Consider the following 17536-nt stretch of genomic DNA (forward strand, 5'->3'; position numbering starts at 1 on the left):
CTGACTCTCCGGGTGTTCCTGAGCCGGCGGGTATTCTCAAAGAGGGGGTAATTTTGTCTGCCATCTCCCCTGATTTGCGGCGGGTGCTGCAAAAATTTCAGGCTAATAGACCTGACCGTTGCCCAGCGGAGAAACTGTTTGTCCCTGATAGGTGGACGAATAAAGTTATCTCTGAGGTTCATTGTTCGGTGTTGGCTGGTCATCCTGGAATCTTTGGTACCAGAGATTTGGTGGCTAGATCCTTTTGGTGGCCGTCTCTGTCGCGGGATGTGCGTTCTTTTGTGCAGTCCTGTGGGATTTGTGCTAGGGCTAAGCCCTGCTGTTCTCGTGCCAGTGGGTTGCTTTTGCCCTTGCCGGTCCCGAAGAGGCCTTGGACACATATCTCTATGAATTTTATTTCGGATCTCCCCGTCTCTCAAAGAATGTCGGTCATTTGGGTGGTTTGTGATCGCTTCTCTAAGATGGTCCATTTGGTGCCCTTGTCTAAATTGCCTTCCTCCTCTGATTTGGTGCCATTGTTTTTCCAGCATGTGGTTCGTTTACATGGCATTCCAGAGAACATCGTTTCTGACAGAGGTTCCCAGTTTGTTTCGAGGTTTTGGCGAGCCTTTTGTGCTAGGATGGGCATTGATTTGTCTTTTTCCTCGGCTTTCCATCCTCAGACAAATGGCCAGACTGAACGAACCAATCAGACCTTGGAAACATATCTGAGATGTTTTGTTTCTGCTGATCAGGATGATTGGGTGTCCTTTTTGCCTTTGGCTGAGTTCGCCCTTAATAATCGGGCCAGCTCGGCTACTTTGGTTTCGCCGTTTTTCTGCAATTCTGGGTTCCACCCTCGTTTCTCTTCAGGGCAGGTTAAGTCTTCGGACTGTCCTGGTGTGGATACTGTGGTGGATAGGTTGCAGCAGATTTGGACTCATGTAGTGGACAATTTGACTTTGTCCCAGGAGAAGGCTCAACGTTTCGCTAACCGCAGGCGCTGTGTGGGTCCCCGACTTCGTGTTGGGGATTTGGTTTGGTTGTCATCTCGTTATATTCCTATGAAGGTTTCCTCTCCTAAGTTTAAGCCTCGTTTCACTGGGCCATATAGGATTTCTGAGGTTCTTAATCCTGTGTCTTTTCGTTTGACTCTTCCAGCTTCTTTTTCCATCCATAACGTGTTCCATAGGTCATTGTTGCGGAGATACGTGGCACCTGTGGTTCCATCTATTGATCCTCCTGCTCCGGTTTTGGTTGAAGGGGAGTTGGAGTATATAGTGGAGAAGATTTTGGATTCTCGTGTTTCGAGACGGAAACTCCAGTATCTGGTTAAGTGGAAAGGTTATGGTCAGGAAGATAATTCCTGGGTCTTTGCCTCTGATGTCCATGCTGCCGATCTGGTTCGAGCCTTTCATGTGGCTCATCCTGGTCGGCCTGGGGGCTCTGGTGAGGGTTCGGTGACCCCTCCTCAAGGGGGGGGTACTGTTGTGAATTCTGTGGCCAAGCTCCCTCCTGTGGTCGTGAGTGGTACTTCGGCTGGTTCTGTCTATGAGCTTCCTTTGGTGGATGAGAGTGGTACTGCGGCTTCTGAGTTTCCTTCCTCAGGTGATGAGGTTAAGTCGTTAGGTGCTGCTCTATTTAACTCCACCTAGTGCTTTGATCCTGGCCTCCAGTCAATGTTCTAGTATTGGTCTTGCTTTCTCCTGGATCGTTCCTGTGGCCTGTCTTTCCTGCATAAGCTAAGTTTTGCTTGTGTTATTTTTGTTTGCTATTTTTTTCTGTCCAGCTTGCTATATTGTTTTTTCTTGCTTGCTGGAAGCTCTGGGACGCAGAGGGAGCACCTCCGTACCGTTAGTCGGTGCGGAGGGTCTTTTTGCCCCCTCTGCGTGGTTGTTTGTAGGGTTTTGTGTTGACCGCAAAGCAATCTTTCCTATCTTCGGTCTGTTCAGTAAGTTGGGCCTCACTTTGCTAAATCTATTTCATCTCTGCGTTTGTATTTTCATCTCAACTCACAGTCATTATATGTGGGGGGCTTCCTTTTCCTTTGGGGTATTTCTCTGAGGCAAGGTAGGCTTATTTTTCTTTCTTAGGGCTAGCTAGTTTCTCAGGCTGTGCTCGAGGCGCATAGGACTGGTCAGGAGCGCTCCACGGCTACCTTTAGTGTGGTTGGATAGGATTAGGGATTGCGGTCAGCAGAGTTCCCACGTCTCAGAGCTCGTCCTATGTTTTTGGTAATTGTCAGGTCACTTTGTGTGCTCTGAACTTCAAGGTCCATTGTGGTTCTGAATTACCTGTTCATAACAGACCTCGTCTCCCGGTACTCTCCTGCACGCAACCTCCGATCCTCACAAGATCTCCTTCTCTACTCCTCTCTTATCTCCTCTTCCCACAATCGTATACAAGATTTCTCTCACGCATCACCCCTACTCTGGAACTCTCCACCACAACATATCAGACTCTCGCCTATCATGGAAACCTTCAAAAAGAACCTGAAGACCTACCTCTTCCGATACGCCTACAACCTGCAGTAACCACCGATCGGCTAAACCGCTGCACGGCCAGCTCTATCCTCACCTACTGTATCCTCACCCATCCCTTGTAGATTGTGAGCCCTCACAGGCAGGGTCCTCTCTCCTCCGGTACCAGTTATGACTTGTATTGTTCAAGATTATTGTACTTGTTTTTATTATGTATATCCCTCCTCACATGTAAAGCGCCATGGAATAAATGGCGCTATAACAATAAATAATAATAATTGTTCAAAAGTTCAATTAATGATGAATTTATTACTTCAGGGGGTCTGATCCATATGACAAAAGGGGTCTGTTTTACTTTATGGGGTCTCATCTGTATTACATCAAGGGTTCTGGTCTGGGATGTGTGTTGCTTGGGGGGTCCGTTCTGTATTACCTTAGATGGTCAGATCTATACTACTATAGGAGGTCAGGTCTAGGATCTGTTACTTTAGGGGGTCTGGTTATGGTCTGTATTATTTTATGTTGCATGTATTAATTTATGGGTTTGTTCTGGGTTCTGTATTACTTTAGGGGATCTGGTCTAGCATCTATATTACTAATGGGGGTCTGTATTCCTTTAGGGGGTCTGATCTGGGGTTTGCAAGGGATCCAAATTACTTTACGGGGTCTGGATTGCTTTAGGGGGTCTCGGGCTGGCATTACTCCATAGCGTCTGTATAACGTTCTACGTACGTCTGAATTACTGTCCTTTGGGGGGCTCTTTCAGTAGATCTAATCTGGAATATGCATTAAATGAGTCTTGTTGAGGGTCTGAATTAATTAATGAGGGTCTGTATTAGGTGTTTGGTGCTTTCTACATGGATGGTGTTTTTTTTTTTTTTACAAAACTGGCCAGAAAGTTGTAGAAGTCTGTCCCCAGCTCTCTGTAACCTGCCTTGTGAGGAAAAACATAAAGCAGAAGGCTACTAGACATCATGGCCTTGTAATGTTCATATACTTGTCAATAAAGTTTTCAAAATCAAAACGGGAAGGAGAAGTGGTATCACGTGATCTAGATGTGTTACGTCACCACAGAGGGTGTAGGCAGCCGCACCCACCCTGGTGACGTGACCTGGAGGGCGGGGCACTTCGGAAGATGGCGTCTCTGCTGCAGCTGGAGAGAGTCTTGTACTTGGTTCACGGCGAGAAGGAAATCCGAGCTCCGTTATCCCAGCTGTACTTCTGCCGGTACTGCAGCGAGCTCCGCTCTCTAGAATGCGTCTCTCACGAGGTAAATCCGCCGCCAGCCGCCTGTGTTGATCCGGCATCATTATAGACGGTGCTTCCCGATTCCGTCCAATGGAATAGCAGGAAGCTCTCTAGCTTCTCTTTGATTGGCTACTTTCAGATGTCAGTCAGCCTTTGTCAGGGGCTGGGCTGTTTAGGCGTGCGCTGTGATTGGGTGTTTGTTGGAGCGTTCTAACTGCTGATTGGACGGCTACCTGTCAGTGTCACGTCGGCTGGGATGATGCAGCACCGGTTCCAGGCTGCAGCTTTAGGAAAGGCCGTGGTCTGAGGCCTAGTCTGGTCAGACACTAATGCAACACTGTCGTAAAGTGACCCTGTTTGTGCTGTCGTGAAAGTGGCTCCACATATAGTTTTTATCACTCTAGCAGTTGTCTACCATCTTAGCTCTGTGTGCTGCTGACCCTCTGTAATTCCTCCTGGAAATGTATGACTGCATTATTAACAGGATGTTCATTAGAGCGTGCTATTGACAAGGGGAATGGTGACGCTCCGTGTCTAGTGGTCTCGTGCATTGCCAGGAGGGACATCAGAGGAACGCGCCGGAATAACACGTCAGCGGATTATGTCTGGACTCTGCCTCAAACCCCGCACTAATTAACCCTTTCCCAACGTCGGACGTAGCTGTACGGCGCTGGCAGCGCACGAAGATGGTGCCAGCTGTACCGATCACCGCTATTTAACCACTTGTATACCTCTGGCTGCGGCACGTAAATGTCATGGGCCCCCGTCGCCACCTCTTTATGCTCCTGTCGTATAGCAGTATTATGTATAAGCCACCAAGCAATTGCAAAAAAAAAAAAGTTCGTGAAAAAAATGTAAAAAAATCTTTACGTTTAAAAAAAAAAAAAAAAGTATATATATATATATTATTGTTGCCCCTTTTTAGCAAGAAAAAATAAAATACCAAAATTGAAAAAGAAAAAAAAAAAATCGATAAAACATTTGTACTCCCTTTCCCCCCCCCCCAAAGGTTATCAATAAAAAGTCCCCTATTGCACAAAATACTGTTTATGGTATTCGGTAACGACGAGATCCAAAAAAACAACGTTATGTGTTTTTTTTGTTTGTTTGTTTTGTTTTTTCCCCATTTTCCAGCACACTGTAGAGCAAAATGAATGGTGTCATGCAAAGCTCCATCCCTTAAGGCTATATTCACACTTTGCGGATTTTGCTGTGGATCCGCAGCGGATTTGACCGCTGCGGATCCGCAGCAGTTTCCCATGAGTTTACATTTCAATGTAAACCTATGGGAAACAAAAAACGCTGTGCACATGCTGCAGAAAAATCCGCGCGGAAACGCTGCGGATTACATTCCGCAGCATGTCACTTCTTTTTTGCGGATTTTCACCTGCTCCAATAGAAAACTGCAGATGAAAATCCGCAGAAGAAAACGCAGTAAAAACCGCGATAAATCCGCAGTAAAAACCGCGATAAATCCGCAGTAAAAACCGCGATGAGTTTTCACTGCGGATTTTGCAATTCTGCTGCGGAAAAATCCGCAGTGGAATCTGCAGAGTGTGAACATAGCCTTAATGAAACAAGCTCTCATTTGAGTTTGGGTCTGGAAAATAAAAAAAAAAAAAAGTTATAGCTTTTAAAGCGTAACAATTAATTATTGGGTGCAAAGGGATTAAAAAAGAAAAAAGTCAGCAAAATAGAAAAATGACAGTCACTAATCCATTGGATTATCCACCAGTCCAGTGCGGTGCCCCTTTTGATCAATTAACGGGAAAGGGGCAAATGCTTCCTTTTTGAAGGAGTATTCCAGCCTAAACTTACTGGATACGTGAGAACTCCTGAGTAGGTGTGGGTCACATGAGAATAACTGGGGATCTCACTGATTGGATGTACCCCCACTGATCCGCAGATGCTTACTATCCAGTGAGGGAAGACTATTAACTTGTGTAGGCTGGAACACGTCCTTTTAAAGGGGTTGGCCCCAGGGATCACGTGACGTAATGTCACACAAGTCTCGGGAGCAAAAGTGCTGACCCTGCTGGGATGTTATCGGTGGTGAGTACAGGAGTTTTAATGGGAGGAGACATAGGGGTAGTCCGAGTAGCGGTCAACCCCTTTGATGTTGATGACCTATATTATGTATAGGTTATCAGTATGTTATGATTGGGGATCCCTTTAACGCCCATTTTTCTCCAATCAAAATAAAGGTGGTAGTTCGGTGGGTGCTGGACCGGTTTTATAGTCTTTGCTGTACGCGCCATTCATCTTTCCGTTCTTTCCTACAGGTGGACTCTCACTATTGTCCCAGCTGCTTGGAGAATATGCCGTCGGCTGAGGCCAAGCTGAAGAAGAACAGGTCCGTCGTTCCGCCCCACGATCTTGCATTTTACTTTCCCCCCTGTGATCTCTCCTCTTTCGCTCGCGTCCCTTTTTTTCCAGTCCCGATCGTAGACTAGTGGCACAGCCGCACACTTTAATTTAATGAGAGCTTTGATACATGTAACGGCAGGACATAATCGGCACAGGGTTTAGCCTCAGTAAAAAAAAAAAAAACAAAATTAATAAAACCGAAAAAAGTGAACTGGAGTATAAGTTGGAATACATGGAACGTGTAGGAGCATGTTCACACTGGCCAATAAACAGACAACCGAAGATGGAAACAAAATGGGCACATACCCTGCTGTGAGTAAAAAGTAATAGTGCATATAAATAACATAGGGCAGTTAGTAGTGTTTTTGATCAAAAGATCGTAAAAGCCATCCAATCACAGCAAGGTGACCCCAAATCGGGATGGTCCAATTATCTAAAATTAAAGCCTTACCATTGTATCAGCCAACCTCAGTGTAGATGGGGCAGAGCAGGACCCAGACCCGACTGTTCATGCACCCAGCCATAAGAAGTTATCCAGATGAAATCTCAATATCCAAAAGGCGAGCTAGCCCCCTGTGTGTACAAGAAAGTACAGCAAAACCAAATAAATGAGCCGCAGCATAAGAGCACCTACATTGAGGTCATCTGACACAAGGTGAAGTTTTAATACTAAAGTTCAGGACCATTGAGTGCCCCTTGTTGTTGCGTTGGGATAGCTTTTATGCTTTTTTGATCAGAAACAGTGTGTACTAAGCACCCTATCACTATTTACTCACAGCAGGGTATATGCCCATTTTGTGTCTGTCTAAGGCCAGTTTCACACTAGCGTTTTGAGGAGCTGCGGACTTCCTCTGTGAAGCCCCGCCCTCGTCTGCACCTCCGTCGCTAGCTCCGCCTACTTCTGCATACCTATCTTTAACATTAGATATGCAGGTCGTGCGGCTGTATGCGGATGCTTCCGCATGCGTAGTTTTGACGATGCGGCGTAAAAAAAGAAATTGCAGCCAGCTGCGTCCGACGCTGGTCGCCACATCGTCAAAACAACGCATGCGGAAGCATCTGCATACAGCCGCACGAGCTGCATACCTAATGTTAAAGATAGGTACGCAGGCCGCATGCAGAAGTAGGCGGAGCTAGCGGCGGAGGTGCGGCCGAGGGCGGGGCTTCATGGAGGAAGTCCGCAGATCCTCAAAACGCTAATGTGAACCCGGCCTTAGGTGTTGTCTGTTACATGGCCGCAGTGTGAACGTGCTCCTATACGTTGCATATATACCAGTTTCATTCTCTGGTTCATTTCTTTAGTTTATCAGGATCAGCAGTAGCGTTTCATTCACTGCCAGTGATCAGAGATCTGATGGTGACCATGATGAGGGTATTTTATACTGCAGCACTTGTCATCTACATGGTTTCTATTTGGGCGTATCTGTGTGGCTGTAGGAATTTCTGCTGGGTATTGTTAGCAGATCACCGGGGGGTCTCTAGAGGTTAGGTAATCATGTCACGTCCCTTTAATTACTGGTCCTGTTCTATCTGTGCAGGTGCGCCAACTGCTTTGACTGCCCGTGCTGTATGCACACTCTCTCCACCCGGGCCACCAGCATTCCAGCTCCTCTTCCTGATGATCCGGCCAAGACCACCATGAAGAAAGCCTATTATCTCGCTTGTGGCTTTTGCCGCTGGACCTCCAGAGATGTTGGGATGGCCGACAAGTCAGTGGGTGAGTATGCTACATAGTCCAAAGCCCCCACATACACAGATGGCCGAACAATTGCCAATCATTCAGCTGAAAGCTTCCCTCTACTTCCCCCATACACAGGAACTCTCAACTTGGCCGACTTTTCTTGTGTCATATATATATCTCTGACATCCATATTAGACCCTCAGAGTTGGGTTGGTGAAGGTCGTACAAGCCAAGCTCAGAACTGTGGATGATGGACGTGGATTTTCCAGGAGGAGGGTAGACCCATTGCGATCACGAGGAGATGACACCCTTTAAGGACAATTGAGCAGCTCCTCTCCTTATTCGAGCACGTTCACCCATCACTATTAGACATCCAAACACTGGGGAAACCTTCCTGCTAAGTGGCCACCAGCATTTCTCACTGCCCAGAGCGGTAATGGGAGATGCTGTGCAACTCTATTCAAGGGATTATCTCTTCTATGGAAGTGGGTAAAATTGCAAACTGCTTGTAGAAACAAGCGACAATGTAATTTACCTCTTATTAATCCTCTCCGTTCTCAAGAAAAGAAGATGACCACTCGATACCAAGGTTACCAGCCACCTCTGCAGTCTTGTCAGCGGTGGTTATTCTAGTTACAGTGCGCTGCTTGCAAGCTTCTTTTTTCTGTAGGAATGGCCATCTTCAATGTCACTGTACTCCCGTGTACTCCTTTGCCTACAGTGTAGACTGGGAGCTCGGTCATGCCGCTCATCCAAACCATCATTTATCAGGAGAGCGCTGCCCCCAAGTAAGCTGGGAGTCAAGGGAGCTCACTGTCATTAAAGGGGAAAGCAAACCTACCTGTTGTGCCCCATGTCGCTTATTGCCGGCACATGGCGGTTCCAGACCGCTCCTGCCAGCGATTCAGCTGACTCTGCTGACATCATGTTGACAGAGCAGCGGCCTCATCTCCGCTCCACTCTGTTGACAGGACGGGACTATGACATTCTGATAGGCAGAGGGAACCCGGCTGTCAAACTGGGGGAGCCGGCTGTCAATCAGAATGACGTTAAAGTCCCGTCCTCTCAACAGAGCGAAGAAGAAGCCGCTACTCTGTCATCGTGACGTCAGCAGAGGCAGCTGAACCGCTGGCAGGAGGAGGAGGTAACAACTACCTGCCTGTCGGTGCTTAGGCACATTTTTTTCTTTTTCACAAAGTCCTGGATATCTCCTTTAAGATTGAAGAAGCAACAACCCTTTTAAGCCTAATCCCCGTGCAGCTGTTAAAAGCCAACAGCCGACGTCTCTTCTCACCTTTTGCTTTGTGCCTCTGGTGGGAGAGACTTCTGATCAGTTCCTCGGGGGAGTTTTGCTCCTTATTTAGAGGCCACCCGCTGCAGCGAGCCCACGTGGCACCATATCGGGGACAGAACATCAGGAATTTCCAAGTTCTCCGTACTCGATTATCTGCCCTTCATTGTTTCTTACCGGTTATGAATCCTCTTTTGCAGCGAGCGGCGGATGGCAGGAGCCTGAGAATCCTCACAACCAGAGGGTAAGTGGAAACTAATGGGGACCTGTCCTCCCACATGTACAGTGTAATGGGGATTGTAGGGGTCGCAGTAACACATACAGTGGGGCAAAAAAGTATTTAGTCAGTCAGCAATAGTGGAAGTTCCACCACTTAAAAAGATGAGAGGCGTCTGTAATTTACATCATAGGTAGACCTCAACTATGGGAGACAAACTGAGAAAAAAAAATCCAGAAAATCACATTGTCTGTTTTTTTATCATTTTTTTGCATATTATGGTGGAAAATAAGTATTTGGTCAGAAACAAACAATCAAGATTTCTGGCTCTCACAGACCTGTAACTTCTTCTTTAAGAGTCTCCTCTTTCCTCCACTCATTACCTGTAGTAATGGCACCTGTTTAAACTTGTTATCAGTATAAAAAGACACCTGTGCACACCCTCAAACAGTCTGACTCCAAACTCCACTATGGTGAAGACCAAAGAGCTGTCAAAGGACACCAGAAACAAAATTGTAGCCCTGCACCAGGCTGGGAAGACTGAATCTGCAATAGCCAACCAGCTTGGAGTGAAGAAATCAACAGTGGGAGCAATAATTAGAAAATGGAAGACATACAAGACCACTGATAATCTCCCTCGATCTGGGGCTCCATGCAAAATCCCACCCCGTGGGGTCAGAATGATCACAAGAACGGTGAGCAAAAATCCCAGAACCACGCGGGGGGACCTAGTGAATGAACTGCAGAGAGCTGGGACCAATGTAACAAGGCCTACCATAAGTAACACACTTCGCCACCATGGACTCAGATCCTGCAGTGCCAGACGTGTCCCACTGCTTAAGCCAGTACATGTCCGGGCCCGTCTGAAGTTTGCTAGAGAGCATTTGGATGATCCAGAGGAGTTTTGGGAGAATGTCCTATGGTCTGATGAAACCAAACTGGAACTGTTTGGTAGAAACACAACTTTTCGTGTTTGGAGGAAAAAGAATACTGAGTTGCATCCATCAAACACCATACCTACTGTAAAGCATGGTGGTGGAAACATCATGCTTTGGGGCTGTTTCTCTGCAAAGGGGCCAAGACGACTGATCCGGGTACATGAAAGAATGAATGGGGCCATGTATCGTGAGATTTTGAGTGCAAACCTCCTTCCATCAGCAAAGGCATTGAAGATGAAACGTGGCTGGGTCTTTCAACATGACAATGATCCAAAGCACACCGCCAGGGCAACGAAGGAGTGGCTTCGTAAGAAGCATTTCAAGGTCCTGGAGTGGCCTAGCCAGTCTCCAGATCTCAACCCTATAGAAAACCTTTGGAGGGAGTTGAAAGTCCGTGTTGCCAAGCGAAAAGCCAAAAACATCACTGCTCTAGAGGAGATCTGCATGGAGGAATGGGCCAACATACCAACAACAGTGTGTGGCAACCTTGTGAAGACTTACAGAAAACGTTTGACCTCTGTCATTGCCAACAAAGGATATATTACAAAGTATTGAGATGAAATTTTGTTTCTGACCAAATACTTATTTTCCACCATAATATGCAAATAAAATGTTAAAAAAACAGACAATGTGATTTTCTGGATTTTTTTTTCTCAGTTTGTCTCCCATAGTTGAGGTCTACCTATGATGTAAATTACAGACGCCTCTCATCTTTTTAAGTGATGGAACTTGCACTATTGCTGACTGACTAAATACTTTTTTGCCCCACTGTATGTGTATGCTGTCAGGCACAAGCTGGCATTTATAGGGAATCAGCTGATTTATCAGCCTCCGACTGCAGTATTGCAGCTTTTTGAGAACGTACTTTAACCCCTTCATGTCGTGGCCATGTTACTTTTTTCGTTTTTCTTCCAAGAGTCACAATTTTTTTTAATTTTTTTCGCCCACATAGCCGTATGATGCTGGTTGTTTTTTTGTTTTTTCTGCGTGGGATGAGTTGTGCAACATTCATTTTATCATGCGATACACTGGACGACGGGGAGAAACAAAACACAGGCGCAAAGGCAATGATGCTTCGGGGCCAACGGCTCCTCTACGTTTCCAGTGGCACCGAAGATCGTAGCACAAACTCAAATCTGCTACATCTATACACTCTGACTTTACATTATTCTGTTTGGCATTACATAGGACTGCAGCACAATCTCAACTATGTAAAATCATTGATTATCTTGTAAAATACAGTGCACAGATGTATCTAATGTCTATCTATTAGGCCGGGTTCACATTGGCACATCTGTGCGCAGCGTATGATCTGCATGTGTACATATTTTTAACATGGTGTACGCAGGGACGTGCATTCGCATGCAGATGCGTCGTTTCACGGTGTCCGGCGAATGCAACATGTTGAATTTTTTGAGGCGTCAAATATTGCGCAATCAGGCACATGATGATGATTGCAGATGAGTGCGTAAAAAAAAAAATGCACTACTGTCTATGGGAACGCATGGTATGCAAGTACATGCGTACGCATGTGTTCGATACGCATGCGTACTTCAGACTGCGCATGTCCAGGACATGATGTCACCACCTCCACCATGCACATGAACAACGCAAATACATGGCAAAACGCAGCAGGGTTTTTTGCGTCATGCGTAAGATGATGCGGAGGCGTAAGCATGCGTTTTGGCATGCGTATGCGCATGCAGATGATACGCTGCTCACAGAAACGCTAATGAGAACCTAGCTTTATCGATCTTATTTATGATCTATCTGTCTATTACCTATCTTAAAGGGTTATTCCCAAGATATTAAGTTATCCTTTTGGTCCTAACTGAGACACACTCACAGTCCTGACATCAGGTGTCTGCAGAGCTCCGTCTTGAACGGCCCGGAGTTGTGCGTACTCGGCCTTCACTCTGCAATCCCATAGACAATGAATGGAGAGGAGGCTGATAATGCTGCACACCGGCCCATCCAATACAGGGCCAAGTTCTTGGGATTGCTGAATGTACCAGTGGTTGAACCCCCAGCAATCATTACCTATGGACAGGGGATATATTTAGTATTTGTGAGTAACTTTTTGTTCGGCATTTTAAGGGATAGTTTGAACTTTATTATCTTCTCACAATAGAGCAGAAAAAAACAAAGAAGTTATTGTAATGCTGGACATGCGAAACTACACAGTAATTTACCACTAGTGACATTAAGGCTTGTTTCAGGAGGTGCTGAATTAGCGTGGAAAAATTATAACACCTTTTCACCCTGATGCCAGACTGCCACCCTGTTCACATTTGACTTAAAAGGAATCTGTCAGCAGGTTTTTGCTTTGCAATCTGAAGACAGCATGCTGCAGGAACACAGATTTCAGTGATGCCTCTCTTATCAAGCTCAGTGGTTTTGTTTGTTTACAGTGATCGTTTTAGTGCCAGGAGCTTATCATTCCTGGGACTACAGCATTCTAGTCTGACTCCGCCCCCTCCTGTGATAGACTGCTCACTGTGTATGGACATTGTACATACAGAGCCGGATGTGGGCGGGGCTTGCTTTCTCATCTCTGCTGCATTGCGAAGTCTATGAACTCTTGATTGTGTGAGAATGGCTGCACCCAGTGATCTAAGTGATACATCATTGAATTCAGCTCCTCTTTGCCTACATCATGGTGCTCTCAGATGAAATAGCAAGAACCTGCTGACAGATTCCCTTTAAGCACAGGGTTACAAGACGGTTCTGATATATTTTGAGCTGGATGTGATCAGGAAAGGCTTTCAGTCCTTGGATATGAACGAGACAGTTTTAATTCACTTACTGCAAGTAGAGATATTGATACTCCGAGGATAGTCGTCCTGGTGAGCAGCTGATATCCGTGAAGCTTGGTATGGTCGCACCACTTTAGTATTGAGTGACCGCTACAAGCGTGCGCTTTTGATGGATTATCCTGTAATGTAAAATGTTACCTAAATGTCTTTTAATATCTCTGCATGTAAAGTAAGCTGCGGAGACACCATCACGTGTTTCTCAACGCAAGCAGTGAATAGCCAGGCCTTTCCCCGGGAAGGAACAACCACGGGAAGGGCAGCATCCAAAAAGGAAAACCACCTATGCCAAGCATGGTATCCATCCACAGACAGCCCCAAAACCCTGAAACAGCTGTCTGTGGATGGATACCATGCTTGGCATAGGTGGTTTTCCTTTATTGGATGCTGCCCTTCCCGTGGTTGTTCCTTCCCGGGGAAAGGCCTGGCTATTCATTGCTTGCGTTGAGAAACATGTGATGGTGTCTCCGCAGCTTACTTTACATGCATTTGCATATTTCCCATAAGGGATGGGGGCAGTGTTCTGGAATCACTGCGTTGAGAAACACGTGATGGTGTCTCCGCGGTGTTGGATGTTTTGGTCTCCACGAGGTCAATCATCCGTGCCTTTATAGATTTTAATATCTCTGAACATTGCATGTTTTCCACTTGTCCTAAAATGTTGACTTTTATTTCTCAAGATTAACAAGCTGTTGGAGTATTACCAGCAGCTCGCACAGAAAGAGAAGGTCGAGCGCGACCGTAAGAAGCTGGTGCGGCGCAGGAACTACATGCCCCTCGCTTTTTCTGTAAGTACCACGTTTTTTTAATCGTTCCCTGCACGATTTGAAAACTTAAAGGATAATGTGATAAACCTGACAATTGCTCTATCTCTAAGCAATCATCCTACCTTGTCTCCAGTGGCCAAGAGGGGTTACAGAAAGTGGGGCGAGGCATTGACATGGAGGAAAGCAGGAGCAGAGAGATGGGCTGCAGAAGGGAGAGGCGAGAGGCCATTGAGCAATGACAGGAGCAATTCATGCTGGGAAGATTCAGCACCTATTGTGCTGACAGAATACTGATCAAAGGGGATTCCTAGAGCAGGGCCTGAGGGGGCGTTGCATTATGTATAGATTCTTTCTCTGGTTTTCTTTTTTCTGAATACAAAGAAAGAACATCATACACTTATTATATTCCTGGGGTTGCATGATAAGGGCATGTGCATGGCAAAGTGGCCAAAGATGGGTCTTATGTCCAGGACCCCTGACACAGAGCTGCTCTGGCACGCTGTGCTGCAGTGGATGGCCCTGTGTGCTTTACCTGAGAGCAAAGCTCAGGGATGGGGCAGCGTAATCACCAGAGGGGAGTATTGGCTTCCCACATCCCCCCCATACTAAATATCCCCACACACTCAAAGCTGCATTGCAGATTGTACTTGCATTTTGAAGGATTGCTATTATTCAGGATTGCAACCCAAAAGTATCGTTTTCTTTGACTTGCTCCTCCTATGTGGTTTTCACCATGCTTTACACTGCAGCTCTGCTTGTACTAGTTGGTATTACTCCAGTTAGTCCAGAATGAATATTATTTGCAGACATGTAAGCTAGTGGGATAACTCTCATTCTGCTCTCGCTGTGCGGAGCGTCCACCCCCGGGGTCCCTTATAGACAGGGTTATGGCTCTGCCTTTCTGTGTAATCTGATGTCGCTCTCTTGTTTTTACCTTGTTGCTTTCTGCCGGTTAATATTGGGAAATCCTCCAGCAACACACTATTCATGTAGCGGTAAGTGCACGGCCGCCTGTTCATTACTCCCCTCCATCCATCATCTCCAGAGCATTGTGCCGTCTGCCCCCCATCACCACTAATTGTCATAAACCGGGCATTGCTTTTTTTCTTTTGCACAGTTATTGTTGTATAACTTTTTTTTGCTGTGCGAACAAAAGTTTTAATTTTCCGCAGGACAAGTATGGCCGGGGTACAAGACTACAGCGTCAGAGACCCGGAGTCCCGATTACCCCTCTGGCCGGACTCGCGTAAGTAAATCGGCCATCGATTAAAGGAACCTAACGGACACTCCTGATATTCTGTATAAATGCTCCTTAGCTGTATTTTCTTGACAACTTCTGGTAGCCTGAAATTTTTCCCCTTATTTGCAGCTTTTTGGTGCTCTGTTTTCTTTTTTTCTTCCCCCGGTGCTTTACACTGCAGCTCCACTTTGTATACCTAGAAACCCAAGCTCCCCAGTAAGTCTGCTCAAGGTGAGCCGATATGAGTTGGGTTAGTGCTGATGCAGAACCTCTTCTGTTTCTAGACTGAAAGAAGGAGAAGATCAGAAGGAGATAAAGATCGAACCTGCACAGGCGCTAGAGGAGGTGGAACCGTTACCGGAGGACTATTACACCCGACCCATCAACCTAACAGAAGGTAATACGGCCGCTAGCTGTTATGTACCCCGGCCGGGGATTAGGATTCCCTCATTACTGAGCAGGAAAAAATGAAGGATAAAACCTTCACATCTTTTACTGTAAAGACTGCTCCAGCAATTAGTGCTTGTACAGTAGAAACTGCTGCCTGGAGGGTAGTAACCCCTTCACTCTCAAGATTGTTGGGGAGGAGGTCCAATCCCTTCAGATTGTGGGGTCCCACCCCTTTACACTCAGGATTGTGAGGTCCCACCATTTACTCTCAGGATTGTGAGGTCCCACCCTTTACTCTCAGGATTGTGGGGTCCCACCCCTTCACTCTCAGGATTGTGAGGTCCCACCCTTTACTCTCAGGATTGTGGGGTCCCACTCTTCACTCTCCGGATTGTGAGGTCCCACCCCTTTACTCTCCGGATTGTGAGGTCCCACCCCTTTACTCTCAGGATTGTGAGGTCCACCCTTTTACTCTCAGGATTGTGGGGTCCCACCCCTTCACTCTCAGGATTGTGAGGTCCCACCCCTTTACTCTCAGGATTGTGTGGTCCCACCCTTTACTCTCAGGATTGTGAGGTCCCACCCTTTACTCTCAGGATTGTGAGGTCCACACTTCATTCTCAGTATTGTGAGGTCCCACCCCTTCACTCTCAGGATTGTGAGGTCCCACCCCTTCACTCTCAGGATTGTGAGGTCCCACCCCTTCACTCTCAGGATTGTGAGGTCCCACCCCTTCACTCTCAGGATTGTGAGGTCCCACCCCTTCACTCTCAGGATTGTGAGGTCCCACCCCTTCACTCTCAGGATTGTGAGGTCCCACCCCTTCACTCTCAGGATTGTGAGGTCCCACCCCTTCACTCTCAGGATTGTGGGGTCCCACCCTTTTACTCTCAGGATTGTGAGGTCCCACCCCTTCACTCTCAGGATTGTGAGGTCCCACCCCTTCACTCTCAGGATTGTGAGGTCCCACCCCTTCACTCTCAGGATTGTGAGGTCCCACCCCTTCACTCTCAGGATTGTGAGGTCCCACCCCTTCACTCTCAGGATTGTGAGGTCCCACCCCTTCACTCTCAGGATTGTGAGGTCCCACCCCTTCACTCTCAGGATTGTGAGGTCCCACCCCTTCACTCTCAGGATTGTGAGGTCCCACCCCTTCACTCTCAGGATTGTGAGGTCCCACCCCTTCACTCTCAGGATTGTGAGGTCCCACCCCTTCACTCTCAGGATTGTGAGGTCCCACCCCTTCACTCTCAGGATTGTGAGGTCCCACCCCTTCACTCTCAGGATTGTGAGGTCCCACCCCTTCACTCTCAGGATTGTGAGGTCCCACCCCTTCACTCTCAGGATTGTGAGGTCCCACCCCTTCACTCTCAGGATTGTGAGGTCCCACCCCTTCACTCTCAGGATTGTGAGGTCCCACCCCTTCACTCTCAGGATTGTGAGGTCCCACCCCTTCACTCTCAGGATTGTGAGGTCCCACCCTTTACTCTCAGGATTGTGAGGTCCCACCCTGTACTCTCAGGATTGTGAGGTCCCACCCTTTACTCTCAGGATTGTGAGGTCCCACCCCTTTACTCTCAGGATTGTGGGGTCCCACCCCTTTACTCTCAGGATTGTGGGGTCCCACCCTTTACTCTCAGGATTTTGGGGTTTCACCCTTTACTCTCAGGATTGTGAGGTCCACACTTCATTCTCAGTATTGTGAGGTCCCACCCTTTACTCTCAGGATTGTGAGGTCCCACCCTTTATTCTCAGGATTGTGAGGTCCCACCCTTTACTCTCAGGATTGTGTGGTCCCACCCCTTTACTCTCAGGATTTTGGGGTCCCACCCCTTTACTCTCAGGATTGTGAGGTCCCACCCTTTACTCTCAGGATTGTGTGGTCCCACCCCTTCACTCTCAGGATTGTGAGGTCCCACCCTTTACTCTCAGGATTGTGAGGTCCACACTTCATTCTCAGTATTGTGAGGTCCCACCCTTTACTCTCAGGATTGTGAGGTCCCACCCTTTACTCTCAGGATTGTGAGGTCCCACCCTTTACTCTCAGGATTGTGAGGTCCCACCCTTTACTCTCAGGATTGTGAGGTCCCACCCCTTTACTCTCAGGATTGTGGGGTCCCACCCC

At 47.1% G+C, this 17536-nt stretch overlaps 1 protein-coding gene across 2 annotated transcripts in view; it reads left to right on the forward strand.

Moving 5' to 3' along the window:
- The first annotated feature begins 3557 nt into the window (after nt 1-3557).
- The window catches only part of DCTN4 (dynactin subunit 4), a 34053-nt gene continuing 20074 nt past the window's right edge, over nt 3558-17536 (forward strand). The window contains exons 1-8 of one of the 2 annotated variants that reach the window (XM_069763559.1): nt 3558-3729; nt 5990-6060; nt 7613-7791; nt 9247-9290; nt 13695-13802; nt 14756-14776; nt 14954-15027; nt 15306-15418. In XM_069763559.1, the coding sequence (XP_069619660.1) occupies nt 3595-3729; nt 5990-6060; nt 7613-7791; nt 9247-9290; nt 13695-13802; nt 14756-14776; nt 14954-15027; nt 15306-15418 (745 nt within the window). In that variant the 5' untranslated portion in view covers nt 3558-3594. The remainder of the gene's footprint in view (nt 3730-5989; nt 6061-7612; nt 7792-9246; nt 9291-13694; nt 13803-14755; nt 14777-14953; nt 15028-15305; nt 15419-17536) is intronic. The other variant, XM_069763560.1, reaches the window with a different exon arrangement.

This window comes from Ranitomeya imitator, chromosome 4 (assembly GCF_032444005.1).
Source record: "Ranitomeya imitator isolate aRanImi1 chromosome 4, aRanImi1.pri, whole genome shotgun sequence".
Lineage (NCBI taxonomy): Eukaryota > Metazoa > Chordata > Amphibia > Anura > Dendrobatidae > Ranitomeya > Ranitomeya imitator.